General features: G+C 37.8%; 1 protein-coding gene across 1 annotated transcript; it reads left to right on the top strand.

Moving 5' to 3' along the window:
• The first annotated feature begins 5,923 nt into the window (after positions 1-5,923).
• Positions 5,924-23,457, top strand: RSL24D1 (ribosomal L24 domain containing 1). Its single transcript, XM_059180556.1, has 6 exons — positions 5,924-6,090; positions 9,914-10,027; positions 12,508-12,580; positions 17,272-17,335; positions 19,026-19,111; positions 20,283-23,457. The coding sequence occupies exons 1-6, from the start codon at positions 6,010-6,012 to the stop codon at positions 20,354-20,356; spliced, it is 492 nt and encodes a 163-aa protein (XP_059036539.1). The 5' UTR covers positions 5,924-6,009; the 3' UTR covers positions 20,357-23,457.
• Positions 23,458-24,167: the final 710 nt, after the last annotated feature.

Raw genomic sequence — 24,167 nt, 5'->3', positions numbered from 1 at the left:
GTTTGTGTGTGAATATAACTTCCTTATACTTCTCCTTCTGAGGTATTCTAGGTTATTCTGGGGATTCTGCTCAGTATGGAGTCTGCTTGAGATTCTACCTCTTCCTCTGCCCCTCCCATTCATGCTGTTTCTCTATGTCTCTCAAATAAATAAATGAATAAATCTTAAAAAAAGAAAAGATATAAACTCCATGACAAATGGGACTCAGGCAGCTTTCTTCAGAATTGTGTTGCCACTATACAGAAAAGGGCCACTACACAGTAGGTTATTGGTGAACTGCGCAGAGGACTTCAGTGGCAGCAGAGTTAACTGAATGAGTTTTCAAAGAGGAGTCACTATTAGTGTTCAAAGAGGCATAAAATTTGAAAATAAAAACAGCTTCAAAAATGTTTAGACAGGCTCACATGTGTTTATGGTTTATGTGAGAAATTGGGAAATCTGAGAAGTACATTCTGTATCTTAAAGTTGATGTCAAGGTTTCTGCAATCTAAGAAATGTTCAAAGGGAATGTTTTGATTGACATTTTTATAAACTGGAAATTTCTGTATGGTATTTTATTTCCAGGACTTCTATTTTTGGCAGTATTGGTGACTATATAACTGGAAAGTTCTTCCACTACAAAACATTTAGATAATGCTGAATAGAATATAATGAATGTATTTTTTAAAGATTTTATTTATTTATTTATTTGACAGACAGAGATCACAAGTAGGCAGAGAGGTAGGCAGGGGACAGGAGGGTGGGGGAAGCAGGCTCCCCACTGAGCAGAGAGCCAGATGCGGGACTCAATCTCCAGACCCTGGGATCATGACCTGAGCTGAAGGCAGAGGCTTAACCCACTGAGCCACCCAGGTGCCCCATAATGAATGTATTTTTAAAAAAATATTTTATTTATTTATTTGACAGAGAGGGAGAGAGATCACAAGTAGGCAGAGAGGCAGGCAGAGAGAGAGAAGCAGGCTCCCCATGGAGCAGAGAGCCCGACATGGGACTCCATACCAGTCACCCTGAAATCACGACGTGAGCCGAAGGCAGAGGCTTAACCCACTGAGCCACCCAGGCGCCATTTTTTAAATGTAGTATTGCTCTCTCGATAAAGTAAGGGAAATATTCTGCGACCACTCCTTTCCTCCCACAAAATAGACAATAACAGGGCAACAGCAATGGCAGCAACAGAAAGAAATTTCAACAACTTGATACTAAGTGTGGTTTGCTTTTGGTTTCATTTTGCCAGTATTAGTAACCAAGGTGCTTGGTTTTAGTGACTACATGCCATTAGGGGAGAAAGTCTTAGATATGGTGGAGGTAGGGCACTAGAATGCAGAAGCCCTCACCCCCAAATAGACAAAAATCCAGCGCCCGCTCTATGTCCCAGTCTCTCCTGAGAAACGTAGAACCTTTTACACAGGTTTAGGTTCAAATTTATAGTACCTACTTTTATTTTGTCTGAGAATGGCTAAGCCAAGAAGTTAACATAAAAAAGTGATTTGTGGCTGGTAATACTTCTGGACGACTTAGTAGAAGCAAAGCAAAATCTTTTTAGAGGGAACATCTCCACCCATACTTTACAGGACTCTTCCAGAAAACAGTCTACAAGGATGAACTCACAATTAAAAATGACAACCCATTCCTTCACTGCCCTCTCAGCCTCAATCAGGAGTAAGGGTCAGTAAACCCAAAGCAGCAGTATTTTACACTTAAGAACTTCAAATAATATATTTATCAGATGGAGATCATAAGGTAAAAATGTTTAAGAAAATTGCAAACATAAAAGGAATTGAAACATCTGGAAAGAGAAGGCATTATTAAAGTTTCAAAATTGGACTGAATGAAAATACTTCATGTATGAGAAATATTGCCATCGATATTCAAAACTTAATGGTCAAAAGTTGAATGGCGAGTTTGACACAGTTGGAGAGAATCAGTGAACTAGAAGCTAGTTTGGAGGAAATTACACAGACTTCAGCAGAGATAAAGAGCAACTAAGGAAAGAAATACAGAGGAAAGATAAAAGCTCCAATTTATATCCATTAGGAATTCTAGAAGAAGAAATTAGAGAAAATAAAAGAAGAAGCAATATAAGAAAAGAGCTGAAGATTTTTTAGTAATGATAAAACACATACTTTCAGATTCAGGAATCATGTCTCAAGCAGGATGAATGAAAAGAAATAGTATTTCCAAGATTTTAGCTCAATTTACTGGATGTGGTCTCCCTGTCTTGCTCTCTTTTCGCATGCATTCTGTTGTAATAATTGGAAAGAAAAACGCTTTGAAGGCAGGCTACTCATCCATTCAACCTAAAGTAAAGTACTGAATATGCTTATAGGCTGAAAGGAACAAAGCCTCCAATGAAACCTTAGGGCACGGGATTAAGAGCACTGATAAGGGATGTGGCCTCTGATACTGAAGGTAAGAGGGGGATGCTGGGTGATCAAGTAAGTGAGAAGGGTAGGAGATTTCTTTTTTGAGTAGCAGGATAAAACAGGAGTTGTGAGGGAGTTGTGTAAATAGCTTGGGAGGACTGGTGAGATTCTTCTGTAATTGTTGATGGGAATAAGAGAGGGAGAGGATTTAACAAGGATTAAATTTTCAGTCTCTTGGTTGGCAATGAATTTTGGGCAAATGTTTATTACTAACATTTCTGATATGTGCCTTTGTTGCTAACATTGTTCTGGAATTACTAGTCAAATGATTAGAGAAGAAAAGTAAATATAATTACCAGATGAAAGCAAAAATTATATGTATTTGTTGGTTCTAATTAGACAAACTGATTCTAAAGTTAAACTGAAAAAAAATTTTTTTTAAAGAATAGCCAGAGGGGCGCCTGGGTGGCTCAGTGGGTTAAGCCGCTGCCTTCGGCTCAGGTCATGATCCCAGGGTCCTGGGATCGAGTCCTGCATCAGGCTCTCTGCTCAGCAGGGAGCCTGCTTCCCTCTCTCTCTCTGCCTGCCTCTCTGTCTACTTGTGAGCTCTCTCTGTCAAATAAATAAATAAAATCTTAAAAAAAAAAAAAAGAATAGCCAGAGAAGCAATGAAAAAGAAGGCCAAGAAAGTGAGAGGAGGGCTGCAGGTAAACCCCGTTATTTAAAAAATTACAATTTAAACATTTCAGAACTGGCACATAAAGAGACATTTTGAATTAGTGGAAGAAAATGATGCCTTACTCAACATATGTTATTAGAAAAAAAAAAAAAAAAGACAAAACAGGAATCCTATGTCGTTTATACTTAAGTAAATTCCAGTTTAGTTAAAAATGCAAATGTGAAAAATACTGTAAAAATAATGGAGAAAAATTGTTGAAAAACAACTTTGCAAAGGGAAATGCCTTCTAAGCAAAACAGCAAATCCAAAACAAACAAAAGTATAAGTTTGGATATATCAAAGAAAACTTCTGGATGGAAAAATACTATAGACAAAGTTTAAAATATCAATAAATTGGGAAATAGTATCTAAGTGTCTGCAAAGCACTAACTTTCTTAATACGTAAAGTGCTGTTAAGAATCACTGTGGGGCAATTCACAGAACAAAATAGATTTTGAACATTTGGAAAAATTCTTAACCTCGTTCATAAATAAATGCAAGTGAAAATAATAATGAAATAAATTTTAACCTCAAACTGGTAAAGATTATTTTTTTGACAAGGATGTGGTGAAATCACGATCTTAGTGGTTGTTGTTGAGTGTTAATTGGTAAAACCTTTTAGAGAGCATTCAGTATTAGCTTCCAAATTTTAAAAGAATACCTATCATATCCTCTGACCTAGCCTTTCTCTGTAAACTCTCTTTTGGAAGAAAAAAAAAAGTATTATCAATAAGTGATAGAGTAGGCATTTAGTTAGAAATGAGCTGGAACAGGTTACACGTTAGAAGCCTGGGGGCGCAACCTCCTGACTTTGTGGCTTCCAAGTCCCTGGGGCTAACAGACCAAGAACCACAGGTGCAAAATTGGCTCTTCTCTTCCACCTCTGCCCCAGGGTAACCCCTAAACTCATTATAACGTTTGCATTGCGCTTTTAGCCCCACTCAGTGGGCAAAAGCTGCCTTGATAGTTTTGGTTCAAACCTTATAGGGTCAAAAACTCCTCCTGCCAAACTGTGGGAGGAGTCCCCCAAATGATTGGAAGCAGCCTCCATTAGAGACCGTGCCTCTTGGAAGAAGACCCCGGCTCCTATAAAAAGAAAGAACCCCTCTAGTCCTAGAGCAGCCGCCACTTCTGGGCCAGCCCACCCTCTTACTTCGAGAGTATATTGTCCTTGATAAACTGCTTTCTGCTTTTTATTTCCCTTCTACCTTTACTGGAGTGCAGTTCCTCAGGTAAATCTTTCATGGGGAATCCAAGAGCCGACACCTCCGCTCACACAAGGTAGACTGTCTTGCTAGGAATATAAGGATGTTTGTTATACCAGAAAAATAGGAAACAATGTCCATCCATAGGCGGCCAATTAAAATGACACCTTCAGGGGTGCCTGGGTGGCTCAGTCGGTTAAAGCCTTTGCCTTTGGCTCAAGTCCTGATCCCAGGGTTTTGGGATTGAGCCTAGCATAGGGCTCTCTGCTCAGCGGGAGCCTGCTTCCCTTCCTCTCTCTCTGCCTGCCTCTCTGCATATGATCTCTGTCAAATAGATAAATAAAATCTTTAAAAAAAAGACACCTTCATACAATCGCTTATACATACAAACTATGAAAAAGAATGTTAGAGGCCCTTGTGTGGCTCATTCGGTTAAGCCACCCACTCTTGATTTTGGCTCAGGTCCTGATCTTAGGGTGTTGGGATTGAGCCTGGTGAGGGGCTCCACACCCAGCAGGTGTCTGCTGGAGGACTCCCCAGACTCCTCACCTGCTCACAGGTGCACGCACTCTCTCAAATAAATACATCTTAAAAAATGTTAAATATTCATTAATAATAAAATATATATTTATGTGCCAGGAACTATTCTAGATATTGGAGCTGTAGCTCTGGACATAAAGACAAAAACCCTATCCTCTTGGAGCCCATATTCCAATAACAGGGGACAGATCACAGTGAAATGCAGAAAAGGGTTAATAGGATGCTCATTAGTGTTAAAAAGAACCTGGGTGGCTCAGTGGCTTACAGCCTCTACCTTCAGCTCAGGTCAAGATCTCAGGGTCCTGGGATCCAGCCCCACATTGGGCTCTCTGCTCAGCAGGGAGCCTGCCTTCTCCTCTCTCTCTGCCTGCCTCTCTGCCTACTTGTGGTCTCTGTTTGTCAAATAAATAAATAAATAAAAATAAAAAAAAAAAGAGGGAGGCACAGGCAGACTGACATAAACATGTTTGTCTACGCACAAAAAATTTTTGACAGGTAATAAAAGGGACCGATTGCCACCGGGAATGAGATCTCGAGGTCTGACGAGGGAACGAAACTTAGTTTCCTACAAAAATGTCTTTTACCACATGTATATTAATTAAAAGGGGGAGAAAAGGTAAAAAAAAATTACTACGAGTCTTTCAACAACTGCTGGTAATGTTCTCTGAGCCTCAGGGAACCCTACGCGTAGGTCCTAACGCCCGAAGTAGGTTCTCAGTGCGGCTGGCGACCCCCTGCGCTGGGGACGTCAATCACGGGCGGGTAAAAGGGCAGGCAGCGGAGAAAGGAGTTCTTAGAGGCGTCCCAGTGGGTGGAGTCAGCCGGGGATAAAGCACAAACCATATAAGATATGAGTAAATGCTGATGTTATAGGGTATGACGTTTTGGGTACTAGGCGCCGTGGAAGCCAGCTCAGAAAGAAAAGCAGCACGTTCCACTCCCGAAAAGCGAGGGTCATGAGGCCAATTTTGCAGCTCTGCGCCTGCGCCAAACGGCAGCGCTGTTGCTTGCCCGGCCGCTGGGTGGCGCCGTCACATTCGGACAGCATCCCAGGGCCCTCAGGGAAGACGGACGCTCGCTTTTTCCGGGTCGGGTATTGAAGAGAATCACTTCCTGTGACCCAGCTGCGTCACTTCCACTTAAAGATCGGCGTCTGGGCGGTGGGCCCTCACGCGGTTTCAACATGCGGATTGAGAAGTGTTATTTCTGTTCGGGCCCTATTTACCCCGGCCACGGCATGATGTTTGTCCGCAACGATTGCAAGGTGAGACGCCCGGGACGAGCGCCCGCTGTGCGACGCTCCCGCGAGCGTGAGGCGGGGCGGGCTCGGCGCCGGGTCCTCCTGCTCCCGGAGCGTTTGGTTCGGGTTATCTGCGCTGCCCTCCCAAGAGGGTGATTTTACAAGGAGCTCTGGCCTCGCCCTTGACCTGAGGGCATTTCTCCTTGTGGGTGTCCCGAACCGAGCCCTTTCAGCAGCCCAGCTTTGGACAAGGCTGGCGGCGGCGAGGTTCCCCAGTTCTTTGAGCCGGCGCCGAAGGGAGTCCGGGGGTGTGTTTGGGCTGTTTGGTCTCTCTTGAGAGTGAGAGTGAGTGAAGTTCTTGAATTCAGCCGACTTTGTTGAATGTATGTCCAGTCAAGCCTCATTACGAAGGCCTGTGTCCACAGAGACGAATAAAACCTGAGAATGTCCGTGACGTGTCGAAGTTGATGGGACTGTTACCTGTAGCTTGGTAGTAGTTCTGTATTGCGAAGGCGCAGGTGACCTGGGGAGGGCCGTATGTGAAGAGGCTCAGAAAGGAGATGGCATTTATCCTGGGTCTTGAATGTTGGCGTAAAAAAGTGAGGAGAGCATTCTAAGTGGAAGTAAAGTGAACGGTTGAGTAGAGGCGCTGCGAAGCAGTCTCTAGGGAAGTGAGTGGATGGATTGTATATCGTGATAGAGGCGTGGGGTAGGGCTATAAATACCCGTATAAGTCTGTATACGAAAAGGTACGTACATAAACATAAAATATAACGGTATAAAGGTACGTATATAAACATAAAATATAAACGTAATTACGAGGCCTGGTTGTGAAAGACTTTGTGAATGATACACGAATTTGTCTTATAGCAGAATGAATCTCATTCTATGCTTATTTAATACATTGTTTCTCAGAATTCGACCTCTCCTATTTGCTTCTGAATCACTGGGCACTTGTGGGGGAAAAAAAAAAAAAGATTCTTCATTTCCACTAGGTCTGTTAAATTGGTGTCTTTGTGGGGAGGAGAAGAGGATCTAGGATTCCAGACAGGTGACTTTGATATGCTAAGGAAATACAGATCCTATGTCATCACCGTATATCTCTTACAGCTGGAAGATAACGTCACTAATTAGGAGCAAGGGGCTCCTGCAGAAAGTGTGGGATCAAAGCTAGGTTTGGGAACTTGAAAGAACTTGCAGAAGACTTTTGAATATCTGTTGTCAGGAGCATGATAAAAAGTTTATAGAAACGAACTAAATAGTTGCTAGGTTGGCATTTAATTCACAGTGGGCACGGAGGCTTTGTAGATGATCTGGTCATCATAATTTTATGATTTTTGTCCAGCACTGCTTCTCAGGTGGATATAGGAATTAAAACAACAGATCATGGGAGCTATCTAGAGTTGGTGTTGATCTGGCAGACACAGTGGAAATTCATATTGATGAGGAAGTGTGTATTGCTAGTAGGGACGGGTTAGAATTGGCTGAGAGCCATCTTACTCTAGGGAAGACCTGTGGATCCCAAACAGAGTTAGCTGGCGATATAAGAAGCAGAGGTCCTGAAGCACTAAGGAAGATATTTCTCTTCTTTCTTTCTTTAATTTTTTCTGTGTTAATGATTCTCAAATCTGTATTTTTTTTTAGCTCTAGTCTGAATTTTCCACTCGATGCAGAGATTCTGTCTGTAACCAGCAGTGAGCCTATTGAAAGAATTCCTAATTACCTCAGGTCTTTTTTGTTTCCTGAATTAATACCACTGTCCTATGTCTAGACAGTTTTGCTAGACGTGTGAATCATCTTTGCGCCTTTCATTTAGTTAGGAGGTCATCGATCTGCCTGTGCAGAGTATAGTGGTCTTCGCTTTCTTTCTGCCATCCCACTCTGGTTCCAGAGTAGGCACTGGTCATTTTTGTAGCCACTCTTTTTTCTGCCTTTTTTCTCTTAGCTTTTGAGACAGTTTCTCATAGAAACTGCCCCTCTTAGGCTTCTTGGGTAGCTTCTTAGTGGTAGAATTAGTGTTAATGTCCCCTATTTTCATGTACTTTGCAAACATAGAAAATACATGTGCTCTTAATGAGTCCTTAATAAGTGTTCAATCAGTGGAATTTAAGAAAGAGTTGAAGAACTTTGAAGCTGAAATACTAGATCATTTGTTGAAAACTGAGGATGATGATAGAGGACTATGAAGTTTTGCCTCACAATCCATCCATCACTTACCCCACCATAGATTAAATCACTCCCTTATTTTGTATTTCCATGTTACTTAAACATGATCATTGTATGTATTGTGTATGCCCTATCCTGATCTCAATGTCTCCTTTGTAAATCGAGACTATTAATAATCCTAGCCTAAACTTCTCACGGTAGAGTATCATATTTTAATTATTCTTGTATCTCTAGCACCTGATAATATCAGGTACATAGTAGAACCTTATTTGTGGATTGAATTTGCTTCACATCTCCAGTGATTCCATTCTCTTCAGATACTTCCTTGTTCTTTTTAAGTTAACATCTATTAGCTATAGAGTTCAAGTAGACTTCTCTGTAACTCTCCTTGGCTCTGGAATTGAGCAGACCCAGGAGTTCAGGCATCTCATTCGGTATATCTCAGAATTGGGGACTTGTCTAGGAGTTATCTAGAAGGTATTTAATGTAGGAGGCTTTTACTTAAAAAGTTAATAGTCTTTTGGACTGAAAATACTTAAAAAAATTTACTGATAGTGAATTCATAGTGGGATATTCTAGGAGATCCACTTGTATGCATATATTTCCATTCCTTGAAACTAATTCAACAATATAGACATGTTTTGACTTCTGTCCTCTCTAGGAGGTACTGACCTGGGTCAGATTAAACTAGTATTATACTGTTCTAAGAAGACTGTGTCCTAGTGTATATAGGGACCTGTTTGAATTCCCCCATAGAACAAAGTGTACATAACATGGAAAGTATTTTGGCTTGTGATATATACACACAGGTTTGTGATCTGTACACACAATTTGAAATGTTTATACCTCATTTTGACTTTTTTTATGGGCCACATCTTCTAGGTAGGATAATTAAACTTAAGATTTTTTGTCAAGATCTAGTACTCCAAAGTAGTACTTTTTCTTTTCAGATTTCCTCTAGATGTACAAATTGCAGTGTGTTCTAAGACATTAAAAAGTAATAAAATAATGTATTTTAGACTTCCAGTGAGTCCCAGTACGCCATTTCAGGGGCACATTGAAGCATCATTAAATCGTAAGTTAGCACTGATAAAGGGTCATATCTTCTGGCATACAGGTAGAGAATTACAATATTGAAGAACTTTCCTAGTAGACCTGTGAGTAAATACTTTAGAACAAAAATCTATACCCAATGTTAGTTGCTTTTTTGAAATTACTTTGTGCTGTTAACAAAAAGGATGGAAAGAACCAAAGAAGATTTTGGAATAGGTGAAGTTTTCACCCCCATTGAGGTATATAGCAAGTGAAATTTGAGAATTATTATTAATTAGGAAGGGATTTAAATAAAGAACTTTCCTTGAAACCATTGTTATTATTCATGATGATTTTAAGGTTTTAATTGTTATCTGTAAAAATGACTGGTGATTTTTAACCATATACTTGGAGCTCTTGAGCCATTAGTTGTGATGATATTTGATAGTCAAATAATAGTAAAAAAAAATAGTTCATTTTACAGTTAATCTTATATGTCTCACCTATTTTTAAATGGTGGTGTAAGTAGAAGGAATTGTTAGAACCATTGTCATTTCTCAGACTTTGCACTATGTTTTTATGGCATGCATAACATCCTAGGATAGAAACATTCTTAATGTTGACTCCAGTATTTTAACTTTTTTTGTAGGTGTTCAGATTCTGTAAATCCAAGTGTCATAAAAACTTTAAAAAGAAGCGGAATCCTCGCAAGGTCAGGTGGACTAAAGCATTCCGTAAAGCAGCTGGTAAAGAGCTTACAGTGGTGAGTATAGTTAGCTATCAGTATAATTACCAACTTTGGTATGGGAAGGTTATTATTAGGTATTAAATGTAATTTACCTATAACAAGATTTTGTATGACAAGATTGGTGAGTGATTTATTTGTATTTGGCGATTGTAATAATGTTGTAACATCCTAAAAACCATAAATCTGCAGAATTGTGTAAAGGAAAAAATTCCTAATTCAGTTTATGGAAGTGATTTTTCCTTATTCTCAAAAAACCATTTTTTAGTTCCTGCACACAAAAGGGAAATTAATTTAAATGGATTGGGGTGAAATTGGAAATTACTACTCGAGGATTTTAAGAGGAAGCTAACAGATTAAAGGATTTCCTTAATACCATTGAGGGCTCTGATGAGATTTGTTGTAGAGTCATTTGTTAGTTTCTGGATTTCCTTACAGGACTTTGAGAGCAGGGAAGTGTGTGTTGAAGGAGAAATAATGGGAAGTCATGGGTGAGGGAATTTCACGCATGAGCGTCCATCATTAGGTTGTTACGGGCTTGGTTCAAGGACCTGGTGAAGCTTGTCCACATTTGACCCCTATGAAAGGAGGAGGTGAAAGCTGCTGTGCAAGCTGCCTTTGAAGGAGGAAGATCTTTAAACTGTTCTGCCCTCCATGACTTCCTCTTTCCCACCTATCTACTCCTTTAAGGGCAGTTTCTCTTTCTTTATTTCTTTTTTTATTATGTTATATTAGTCACCGTAAGTACATCACTAGTTTTTGATATAGTGCTCCATGATTCATTGTTTATGTATAGCACCCAGTGCTCCATGGAGTCTGTGCCCTCCTTAATACCCATTAGCGGGCTCACCCACTCCCCTCCCCACCTCTCCTCTGAAACCCTCAGTTTGTTTCCCGCAGTCTATAGTCTTATGGTTTGTCTCTCCCTCTGATTTCCACCCCCCTTCATTTTTCCCTTCCTTCTCCTAATGTCTTCCATACTATTCCTTATGTTCCAAATAAAAGTGAAACCGTGTAGTTGTCTTTTTCTGCTTAACTTACTCACTTAGCATAATCTCCTCCTGTTCCATCCATGTTGATGCAAATGGTGGGTATTTGTCCTATTGATTGAGTAATATTCTATTGTATATATGGACCACATCTTCTTTATCCATTTGTCTGTGGAAGGGCATCTCGACTCCTTCCACAGTTTGGCGATTATGGACATTCTGTGAACATTGGGTGCATGTGGCCCTTCTTTTCACTACATCTGTATCTTTGGGGTAAATACCCAGTAATACAATTGCTGGATCATAGGGTAGCTCTATTTTTAACTTTTTGAAGAATCTCCATGCTGTTTTCTAAAGTGGCTGCACCAACTTGCATTCTCACCAACAGTGTGTGAGGGTTCCTAAGGGCAGTCTCTATGCAGTTGCTATGAAGACCCTTCCTGGCTTCATTTTCAGTGAATGGGAAGAATATTTTTTGACAAGGTGCAAAGCCAATTCACAATTATTGTCACAAAAATAATTTCCGGTATGGATGAGAATAAACAGCACTTCAAATGCAAGTGACAACTTCATGAGAGAAGAAAGGATGCCAGTCACAGTCATTTGCTGGTGACCAGTTAGTTGCCTTGTCCTTGCTGAGGCTATTGTGATTGAACAGGTCGTGTATATGTAAATGAAATAGGTAAATACAGAATTAGTGCTGTTCCATTTGCCTATCTCAGATAGATTTGAAAACTAAGAAATAGACCTGCAGTTTTTCTAAGAAATTTGTAGTGTTTCTCTAAAATAGTTTCACATGTTTTGAGGTAAGTAGGGCTTATTAGCTGTCAAAATACAAACTACATTTAGAGAGGGCCTGAAAAATTTCTGGGAGAAAATTTTGTCATGCAGAGCAGCACCACATTTATTTGAAGATGTGTAGTTTTACACATATGGTTCAACCTAACAGAAAGTTTTCTGCCTGAGTCTGTCTTATCTTGGAATGGGAAATTAGGGAAGTCTCTTCAGTTTGTTTGAAATCTTCATGATTGTTATATGACCCTCTGAAGGATGGGGCTGGTACCCTCCTTCTCTTGTCTTCTTAAAAATCACTTGTATAGGGGCGCCTGGGTGGCTCAGTGGATTAAGCCGCTGCCTTCGGCTCAGGTCATGATCTCAGGGTCTTGGGATCGAGTCCCGCATCGGGCTCTCTGCTCAGCGGGGAGCCTGCTTCCCCCTCTCTCTCTCTCTGGCTGCCTCTCTGTCTACTTGTGATTTCTCTCTGTCAAATAAATAAATCTTTAAAAAAAAAAATCACTTGTATATTGATTGATGTTTTCAGTAGTGCTGTCTTGTACATCTGGTGTGTAAAGGAGAAGTAGTATGAAAACTTGGCATTTGCTAGGGTCACCCTGGGAAATCTTAATATGTGTCTATGATTTGAAACACAACTCTTGTGACGAAGAGAAGTTTTTAAGAAATGCTTCCTTTTGTATCTCTCTTAGAACCATATTTTTCCTTTTCTTACAGGATAATTCATTTGAATTTGAAAAACGTAGAAATGAACCTGTCAAATACCAGCGAGAGTTATGGAATAAAACTAGTAAGTCACAAAAAATTACCAGGAATTTTGAGGAGAGACTGTTTTGGGATAGTACTTTGAATTTAATGTTTAATATTTAAATATTAATTTTCTTTTCATTGGTTGGCTTTTATTCTTTTCCTCATTTTAATGGTTCTGTTGTACTTGCATCTTTTATGATAAGCTGCCCCAAATCCTTTTCAGAATTGGCTGATGTGTCCATTATAAAGATAATGTAAGGGCTCCTGGGTGATTCAGTCATTTAAGCGTCTGACTCTTGGTTTCAACTCGGGTCATGATCTCAGGGTCGTAGTTTGGAGCCCTGTGTTGGGCTCTGCATTTAGTGTGCAGTCTGCTGGAGGTTCTCTCCCTCTGCTCCTCCCCCTGCTCACTCCTCTCTAAAATAAATAAACAAAATATTTTTAAAAATGTAATTGTTAGATTTTATATTATTTGGAGTCTCTATACAAAGATATAAAAAGATTTAAAAATCTGAGAATAGAGGGGCGCCTAGGTGGCTCAGTGGGTTAAAGCCTCTGCCTTCAGCTCAGGTCATGATCCCAGGGTCCTAGGATCGAGCCCTGCATAGGGCTCTCTGCTCAGCAGGGAGCCTGTTTCCTCCTCTCTCTCTGCCTGCCTCTCTATCTACTTGTGATCTCTGTCGTCAAATAAATAAATAAAATCTTAAAAAAAAAAAAAATCTGAGACTAGAGGTGGAGAATACTTTTTTTGGGGTGTGGCATAGGTAAAATATACACAAAACCTAAGATACTTTACATGTTTAAATAATTTGGTTTAGGGTTATAAACATTATATTCTGTATACCTTATAAAATGTAATGCTTCTGTAAAATTGAAAAGTACAGTACTAAGGTGGTAATTATATTTCCTAAGAGGACTTCTAAGTGCATGACTTAGGTATAAATCAAGCTATAGACTACTGAAGTTAAAAGCAAGGGTAACTAGTCTTTTTCATTTTTCCAAACGAAGCAGAGACTAATGAAAAAAAAAAAATCCCATATGTTGTAAAACCAAATTCCTTAAGCTAGCTTGTAGATGCCCCTATGTGTATGTTTGAGGCCCTTGGCTTTGACTTTTCTTTTCCCTACAGCTGTCTTATGCAATCTTTAGCCATTTCTAGTCTTGGGTGTAGCGGTGATATAGTTGGTTTTGTTAATTAGAGGTTCCCAGGGCTCAGAGTCCTGTGGTCTTTGCCAGTTTTTTTTTTAATAAGATTTAATTTATTTATTTGATGGAGAGATAGAGCCAGAGAGCACAGTGTTGGAGGGGAGGTGGGAGAGGGTGAAGCAGGCTCCCTGCTGAGCAGGGATTTCCACCCCCCCCCCCACACCCCATCCCCAGTGCAGGGCTTGATCTTAGAGCCCTGGGATCATGACTTGAACTGGAGGCATACAGTTAACCAACTGAGCCACCCAGGTGCCCCGACTTTATCAGATTTGAATGGTTCATAGGCAGTTGCCCAGTCACAGCACTTTGGGGGAGGAATTGAAAAATTAGGGGCTTTGTGGTAGTACTTGCCACCCTCTAAAAGATTATTATCTTTCTGGACCATGTGGAGATTTCAGAGTCCAGTTTTGGAATTGCCTTTTCCACATGGCCTTAAGTATTTTTGCTTCTTGGCATTTTGTTTTTTTAAATAAAGTCATTCCTTCTGTTTTGTAATTAGAGGAAGAGTTAATTTCTGAAGAGCAGTGGATTTTACTAGGTTTATTTGCTAAAAAAATAATGGATTCAAACTCAAGGATTTCAGAAGAGATTAATAGGATTCTTTTATTTTAATTGAGATATAATTGACATATAACATTCATTTCAGGTATACAATGTAATGATTTGATGTTTGCATATATTGTGAAATGATCACAGTAAATCTAATTAACATCTGTCACCACACATTTTTGATATGAATTCTTACAGTGTTTCTAAAAGGCAAAACTTGTCAAGGACATTTTTAGAAGGTCCTAAAGCATTTCTATATCCCATTGAATTTTATTTTGGCCTTTTCTTTTTTGTTACTATTTCAAGATAGCCTCCTCAGATTTGATTTCCCACAACCCCTATTTCAGTATCATAGGTCTGTAAGCTAATCTGTTGGCAATAATTTTATATTCATTATTTACATTTTTAAATTGTGTCAAGGTAGGGACTGAGCAGCCTTTGTTAAGATGCTGATGTCAATAGTAGGAGAACTTCCAAAACAAGAATACTAGTAGGAATAGTTTGTATTTTATCCTTTATGTCTCTGTATTTCAGATCAAGTTTTTAGTATCAGGTGCTTCTTACATTTAAAATTTTTCAGTTTTATGGAATATTTGGAAATGTAGTGTCTTACTGTTTGGAAAGTATTTACCTGCCACTTCTGTGTTTTTATTTTGCTTCTGAGTAACTGTAAGGTATAGAAATACTTTTGATTACTAGAACTTAGCCTTAATCAATTTCTGTTGAAAGGCAAAGAAAGAAAGAATTGTATATCTGGCATATTTAGTTGTATATTTAGTTGTATATCTGGCATGTGCAGATGTAGAGTTGACTTTGTCTTAGACTATTCATAGAAGCATCCTCTTAATACCAGTGCCCCCATGGGGCCATCTGGGCATTTTGTTAAAATGCAGACTGTGATATAGCATGTCTGGGTGGAGCCCAAGATTCTGCATTTCTAACAAGCTCTCAGATAATGCCAATGTTGCTGGACCCTGGATTATACTTAAATGTGTATTAAGTAATACACTTTAAAGTATATTACAATTAAATGTGTATTTGTTTTTGTTTGTTTAAAGATTTTATTTATTAGCAAGTGAGTACAAGTGGGGGGCGAGGAGGGACAGAGGGAGAGGGAGAAGCAGGTTCCCTATTGAGGAGGGAGCCTGCTGTGGGGCTTGATCTCAGAACCCTGAGATCATGACATGAGCCAAAGGCAGATGCTTAACTGACTTAGCTACTCAGGCATCCTACACTTAAATGTTTTTATTTTGAGTTAATTTTAGACAACAGAAAAGATGAAGAATTCCTTTGTCCAGATTCCTCAAATAACATTTTTACTAAATTTATCTATTCTCTCTCTCCCTTTCCTTCTGTAATTTTCTGAACTTAAATTATATACATAATGGGCACCTGACAATACATAATGTTTTTATCCCTGAGTGGTTTAATAGAACTATAAAAATATAATATTTCCTAAAAAATAGAACATTCTCATATAGAACCATAGTCATTAAAATCAATAAATTAGCATTGATATAGTATTATCATTTACTCTCAGATCTGTGTAAGAATAGTACATGTGTTATTTTTCTCTTCCAATTTTTAATATTTTGTGAGTTTTGATATCTCATGACATTCATAGTTTTGAAGAGTAGGAGTGACGCATTTGGTATAAAAATCCCTTAATTGGGGACGCCTGGGTGGCTCAGTTGGTTAAGCAGCTGCCTTCAGCTCAGGTGATGATCCCAGCGTCCTGGGATGGAGTCCCACATTGGGCTCCTTGCTCGGCAGGGAGCCTGCTTCTCCCTCTGCCTCTGTCTGCCTGTGCTCATTCCCCCCGCTCCCCCCCCCCCCCCGATAAATAAATAATAAAATCTTAAAAAAAAAAAAATCCCTTAATTGGCATTTGTTTGATACTGCCTCAAGGTTAGATTTGGGTAGTGTACATTTGGTAAGAATACCATAGATGTGATGCTGAGTTCTTATCATTATCTCCTGCCATATGGAGGCATATGTTATCCATTGGGGTCCTATTTCTGTCCATGTTAACTTTGATCCTTGGTTAAGGTGGCCTCTGGTACATTTCTTCACTGTAAAGTTAGTATTTTATCCTTTGTAATTAATAAGTATATTTGGGGGAGATATTTTAAGATTATGTGAATATCCTGCCTCTTCTTCAGATCCATAGACTTCAAGAAATTAGATTGGGAGTGTTTTGCCCAATATGGCAGCCACAGGGGCTGCTGAGCACTTAAAATGTGGTTAGTCTAAATCCAGATTTGCTGTAAATGTAAAATACAGAGCTTTTGAAGACATCAGATGAAAACAAGCATAAAATAACCTCAGTAATTATACTATGTTGAAATGACAGTATTTTGGATATGTTGGTTAAACAAAATCTTTTATTAGATTTTGACCTGTTCCTTTTTTATTTTCTGATGTGGCTGCCAGAAAACTTAAAATTATATGTGTGGGTTCTCTTAGTGCTGGTATAGATTCTAGAGCATATTTGGATTCAGCTCCACTACACAATTCCCAGAACAGTTGGATTTTAGTGGTTGGGAACATGCTAAAATGATTGGTTTATTCTGTCAATGTTCGTCCTGTGCAGATCATTTCCCAGGCACTTAGAGAAATAGTATTTATGCCCAGAATGGTACTTTTATTAATGGAGAGGACAAACTAAGAAGGGATTAGTTGCCATTAATCCATTCTCTGTAAAGTGTGAGAAGCATTGGGCTGGTTTAAAGTCAAAGGAAAACTTAGTAGCAGTAAAGGCTTTTATAAAATAAAAATAGAGATTTATTTGTGAAAGATAGTTAACAGTTATTTCAGCCAAGAGTATTTACCTTCTTTAGCTATTTTAGTAGGGATTGTTTTTACAATGAGTTTTTTATTTAATACATTTCTAAATGGGAATAAAGGGGAGTGATCATTAAAGCTTTTGCTTGGATATGCAAAAATTTGCTAACTCTTAACAAATTTTTTTTGTAGTTGATGCAATGAAGAGAGTTGAAGAGATCAAACAGAAGCGCCAAGCTAAATTTATAATGAACAGGTATGAATATATATATCAGGTAACTCTTGGAAAAATAATTACTACTAGAAATCCAGAGATTTTTTTTTCCACTTTTTGTTTTCATGTAACCTCAGAAAATTAAGAATACTGTAAAGAACTTTTGTATATTCTTTACTGTACCTTGTCTCTATAGTAAGTTGAAAACATGATGCCCTTTTCCTGAGGATATTTCAATGTATATATTCTTAACATAAGAACATGTTCTTCTATAACTGTAGTATAGTTACCAAGATCAGGAAATTAATATTCAGCAATACTGTTATATAACCTACAGACATTATTTAGATTTGAGCAGTTCTAGTCATGTTCTTTATAGCAGCAGACAATCCTGGATCTTTCATTGCATTTAATGGTAATATCTCCTCAAGCTCCTTTTACCTGGACACTTTCTCATCTTTGTCTTAAATGACATTGATATTTTTGAAGAATACAGGTCAGTTATTGTAATAGACTTTTCCTCTGTTTGTGGTTGTCTAATGTTTGCTTCAAGATTAGATTCAGGTTAGGTACTTTTGGCCAGAATATCATAGGAATGATACCTAAGAAAGACCTACATATTAGGAGGCACATGTTATCCCAAGTGACTGATCTGCCAGTTTTTAAGGGTTATCTGCCAGTTTTCTCCAAGGGAAAGTTTTCCCCTCCTTTTTAATCAGTACATATCTTAGGGGAATACTTTGACACTCTGCAAAGAGTCCCTTATTTCTCAAACTGGTGCCTACTGGTGTTAGCATCCAGTAGAACCTTGTCTGAATCTGTTATTATAGTGATTGTTGCTAAATGGTGATTTTTCCAATTCAGTAATTTCTTCTACACTTATTAGTTGGCTTTCCCATGTAAAAGAACTTCTCTCTTTTACAAGTTCAAAATGTACTCCTTTATTGTTTATTCATAGATCTGTGTGTATTTATTGATTCTTATGGTATTCAGTGGTTTATAATTATTTGTCATTATTTATTTTGATGTTCCAAGTGCTCCAGATTGGCCAGTGGGAATTCCTTCAGGCAGGCTTCCATGTCATCTTGACAATTCCTCATCTTTTTTGGGTGCTTTCTTTATGGCTAACAAGATGTGCCCTCATCTTACACTTTCCTGGCCCCAGCCTAGAATTGGTCTTTCTTTTAAAGTAGATTTACTTATTTTTTATCTCATCACTATTTAAATCTGTCATAGAAAACCATGTGCAAACAGATTTCTGGCTTTAAAAAAATGAATTGTTACAAAAAGGGAGCCTAAATGTTTGAGAAAGACTGTTAGCTTGTCTAAAATGAATGTTTTATGTGTTTTGTGTTCTTTTAATTACTGACTTAAAAAAAATGAGGTAACAGTGTATTCTCAGTTTGAGGAGAAAAGATCTAGGCATTTTATTTGTATAATAGACATTGATGTCTGAGATTTAATTCTTTCTTTCAATCACATTTCTTCATTCACTCAGCAATATATATATATTAATCTCCACTTTATCCCCAACTCAGTACTAGGGATGTAATCATTGAACAAGTTGGTAGTGTAGAAATCCTGATTTGATATGCTTATTAGAAACTAGAAAATAATTTTGAGTTCTCATTGCTTATCTGTGTGGCTAATAAAATTTATTTTTATAAATTAATAATATCATTTATAGAAGTTAATGTAACTGAAATTTTGGCTTTGATATGTTTTATCCTAGATTAAAGAAAAATAAAGAATTACAGAAAGTTCAGGACATCAAAGAAGTCAAGCAAAACATTCATCTTATCCGGGCCCCTCTTGCAGGTAAGTACTATATTACACAGGAGTTCTCTTTCAGTAGAGAGATGAAAAATCTACATTGTTGTAGTGTATGTAAATGAGTATCAGCTTTTTATTTTTTTTATGTAAATACCTGATTTATGATACAACTTGGTTTTTAAAAATATGATTTATACATTGTATTTCCCAGTTCCAATTTTATTGCATATGGTTTTTTTTCTTCATAGAATCATAATTCATAAGCTAGTCCAAAGATTCAAGTAACAATTTCATAGACTTTGCTTCTATTTGTTTTTATTAAGAATACTGTTTTATAGGAGTGGTTTTCTAACTTTGGTTGGAATGGGAATTAATTGGGGAAATTTATAAATATGGAGGCCCAGGCCTTTCGAGTCTGAGCTTCTGTTCCTTTGTAGCTCTCTGGGTTCTGACACTGATTTTGATACTCAAATTTCAGAACTGCTGTTTTGTGTTAAAACCTTTTTTGTGTGTTTATGTAACTTGCCTGTGGTCATCCACCTGGGCCATCGTTTGTGTGCATAGTTTCTTTTGTGAGGTGCTGGAAAACCAGTTTTTACTCAGCAGGCACCAGATACCATCTGTTACATAATTTACTTATGCAGATTACCTGAAGGGAGGAAATTTTGGTGAGATTTAGTTGAAGAGTTGATTCCTGAATGATTCCCTGCCTAAACTTTTTAGTAAAGGTCAAATTCTGAAACTGCATGTTGAATAGGTTAAATAGATTAATTTTTGTACCAAATTTTATTAAAACAAAATAGACAAAATCCTGGAGCATTATTTCATGTATAAGCAATATGAATTGACCCCCAAACAACAGGAATGAACTGTTATTTAACTTTTTAGGTAACACTCTGAGGGTACATAAGTAGTGTTAAAAGCAGGGACTTTGGATCCAGAGGGCCAGGATTCCAATCCTAGCTCTTTGACTTAATGGGCTTACTTAGTGATTTGGTACAATTTCATCTGTCTCTGGGTTTCTGTTCCCTCATTTAAAATGCAGGTTGTTAGGAGGGTGTATGAAATACTTACTTTATGCATGGCAGATTGTAAGACCTGTGTAAGTTTAGTTACTATTCTTAAATTTCTTAACATCTAAGATCCTTTATTAAGTATTGGTATAAGTTTGGAAAGGTCACATTGAATTGGTTTTTTTTTTTTTTTTTTTTTACAGGCAAAGGAAAGCAGCTGGAAGAAAAAATGGTGCAGAAATTACAACAGGATGTGGACATGGAGGATGTTTCTTAAAAATCTCACTGTTTCTTTAAGTGTTTTTGAAAATCTCTTTAGGAGACCAGGAACTTCTAAGTTACCAATTTATATTTTAAATAAGGTCACTCAAATGAGAGGTAATTAAAAATACACCTCTCCTACATTGCTATCATTATGGCTGTTAGATTGCATCTCCATGTTAAACCTACTGAGAGTTATATTTATGTAAGTCATGCAAATTCTCCTTGTAAATACAAATGTGGACATAAAATGGTCCTGCTGTTTGGATAGTGGTACTAGGCAGATTTATGTGAATGAACAACAGAATTCATGGTTAGCAATATGTAAAATAAATTTTCTTTGCAGTAAAGTATTCCCTTTATTAATATTATGGAAAGGGGGCTTACAACAAAGAACTAAACCTGTATGATAATTAGCTGTAAGTAATCTTTTGATTTCAGTATTTGTTTTGGTTTCTTAGCATCTTAGAAGAGCATATTGGCCTCACATATTGAAACTTTATTATGTTGGACTGTGTTGACCTGCTTTAACTGTTTTGATAGACAGCTCTTAATGCTGGGGGTGATAGCTGAATAGTGTGCTCCTGAAGTGACACCGTATACTTTCCACTTTGGAGAATACTTAATTCTGAGCTTACTGATAGAACCAAATCTATTTTTCCAGCATAGCAATGATTTAAAAGCAGAGGAATTGCAGTGTCTTTTAAGATATATCATGTGGCTTTCTTTTATAAAGCTCCTAATTGCTCTTGGAAAATAGAATTTAGGGTTTTAGCATCACAAATTATTTGCACATAAGATCCTTTTTTTCCAACATAACTGCAAGTTTTTCGTTTAGAAAAACGTAAAAAAGAAAGTATTAGTGGGAAGAAAATAATTCCCTCACTCCTACATACTACTGAAATAGATACATTTTTAATTAAAAATATATTCTGGATATGTAATGTTTTTATATTTCTACATTATTTGCAACTTTAAAGATAGTAACTCAGTTGTATTGTTTTTTGAGGAAAGAACTTAGAATAAATTATAATCATAGGGTTCTATAGGGGAAATAATGTAAGAAATCAAAGACTTGTTAAATTATTTGAAGTTCTCACTCCATAGATGTATGTTTGCTTTACTATAGACATATTTAAGATTACCTCCTGTTAGATTTCCTACCTTGTTAGCAAAATGTTGCCTTAAGTCCATCAATATGGGAAATTGAGCTAAAAGGAAGAACTGACATGGCATCTCAAGTTTAACATCCAGACTGTTCTATTAACTGTCAGGAATTCATAGTATTTTGAGACCCCAGGTATCATTATAAACTATGGATGCAGATGCCACAGTGTTACCCCCTGCAACTCTCTAAACTTGGTTGGATCACTGAGTTGTCCCCCCACCTTTTTTTTTTTTTTTAAAGATTTTATTTATTTATTTGACAGATCACAAGTAGGCAGAGAGGCAGGCAGGAAGAGAGAGGAGGAAGCAGGCTCTCCGCAGAGCAGAGAGCCTGTTGCGGGGCTCGAGATCCCAGGACCCTGGGATCATGACCTGAGCCAAAGGCAGAGGCTTTAACCCACTGAGCCCCCCAGGTACTCCCTGAGTTGTCCCTTAAAAATGTTGCCTAAGAAGGGGCCTGGTACAGTACTGTTGTTTCTATTTGTCTGATTGAGACCTCTGCTGGACAGTTAGTGTAATAGAAAAGCATAAAATTTTCCAGGCACTTGATACACAGAACTTTAATGTTCTCTAATTGCTTTAGGGTAATAAAACACTGGCAGTCATTGGAAAGAATTTCCTTACACACTTGCCTTACAAAACCCTGTAGGGTAGCAAAAAGAAACATTAAGGGGCACTTGGCTGGTTCTAGAGCATGCAACTCATGATGTCAGGGTCTTGAGTTCAGCCCCACGTTGGGTGTATAGTATACTTAAAGGAAACTTATTAAATCTCATTTCTTAAAAATAGGAAACCTTAAAAAAAAAACTTTGAAAGATGTTTATCTGGTAGAAAGAAGTTCCGTAAGGACTGACCTATTTCCTAACACCTTGTGAAGTAGCACTCTATTTTTATAGATGCCAACAGTTTTAGGTAACTTGCCTCTTTATCACATAGAAGATGGAGGAGGTAGCAATTTGTATTCATCCAAGTGCCAGTGTCTAAAAAGAATTTATCCAGAGTCTCAGATCCAGTCTTTACAAGTCCCACTGATGGCTGTGAGAGAGGACTATAAGTTACTTGAGTGATGCTCAACTTGACTGTGCCTTAATTTCTTGATTGGAAAAATGGAAATGATAATATGACTAACCTGAGGATTTTTATATGAGGACCCAATTAGGTAATATTGTAAAATAGTTTTATCAAAGTCACTACCATAGTGGCAAGTGTTAAAATGTTAGCTCTTAGGATTGGCTATGTGACCACACAAAACTCATAGCAGTGGGCTTTGCCTCAGGACAAAGGTGGAGGATATTAGTGTTTGGGGGTAAATATAGCTAAATTGAATTTGTGGACTAATTACAGTGCAGACAGGGCTGCATAGAGTTTAAAACATTAGTTTTAGCTTTTAATGTCACTTAGAAAATTCACTTATTAAGAGCATCTTACTCCCCATTCTCTGTTACGAAGGTTGGGAAAGGCAATACATTTCTTCGTTGTCAGCTAGTAGTGTGAACAGTGAATTGTCACCCACTATTTTAAGGGCTAATTTATATAAAGGGACTTACTTGTCCCTTAGCTTACATTTTAAATGGAGATTGAAAAAAGACATCAGACTTCACAAATATTTATAATGTAAATTCTAATATTGAATGAAGACTACCTTGTAAAAATTAAGACTGTAGCTTGCTGTATTAAAAGTGTTGATAAGGGGAAAATTGGTATCAAAAAACACAATTTCAAAGTCTATAGGAAGAATTTTCCAAAAATCCGTATTCCTTTATTGATATGTAACAAAATTGAAAAGGCAACTCAGATTTTGCCCTGCATGTCTTTATATTCAATATCATTAGCCTCATGTTGATTTGAATCAGTTGTGTCTATTGATGAATTTCTTTTTAAGGAAGTGACCTTTTGCTTAAGAATGTATTCTTATGTTCTGAATGTAAAAATCTGTACATTCTGGTGCTACTACTTGAGCCTCGGGTTTGAGCTATTCTGCTCCAAAATATTCCCCGGGTTTTATATCTTAATTGAAGGTGTCATGTGGGGACCGAAGACGGTATTTCTACCATACAACCTTCCCTATGGTACCAGTTACTGGATATCATTCTGTAATGCCTCATTCTGTGGCGGCCCTATGCTTGCCAGTAGATTCCTTTTTCAACGTTTGTGATAAAAAATCTTGACTAATACATATCTCCATCCTGCAGCTAACCCAGGCAGCCCACTACTATCATGATCTCCAAGGGTAGAGGGATGGTTATCTTATCGCAGGCACATACTAGGTCCCTGGTGCATGGAAGATAAACGGTAAGTGTGTAGCCATGTACTAGCTTTACTGAAGTTTATTTTTTAAATAACCAGTAACTTGAAAGATAAAAAGAATAAATTACCAGCAGTGAACTACATTAAGAAAGGAAGCATTTTTTGACCGTATTAGTCAGATCTGCATTGTTTGGAGACTTGGTGAGGAACAATGTTTGCTTTAGGTTGCCTACCAGATTTTGCTTATGTCTACTTGTTTAGTGGTGATAGATCAACCTGCATTTCCTGGTTTGGCTGGTGCATTTATACGTCAAGAAATCTCAGGAAGGATTGAGCATAAGCTGGTATGTATGGCAAGGTCCTTAAAGAAGTTTTGCCTGTACTTTGCTTTGCTGAGGAAGAAATACTTCAGG

Source organism: Mustela lutreola, chromosome 7 (genome assembly GCF_030435805.1).
Source record: "Mustela lutreola isolate mMusLut2 chromosome 7, mMusLut2.pri, whole genome shotgun sequence".
Classification (NCBI taxonomy): domain Eukaryota; kingdom Metazoa; phylum Chordata; class Mammalia; order Carnivora; family Mustelidae; genus Mustela; species Mustela lutreola.
The sequence above is the reverse complement of the archived record's forward strand: the minus strand, read 5'-3'. Positions and strand labels throughout refer to the sequence as shown.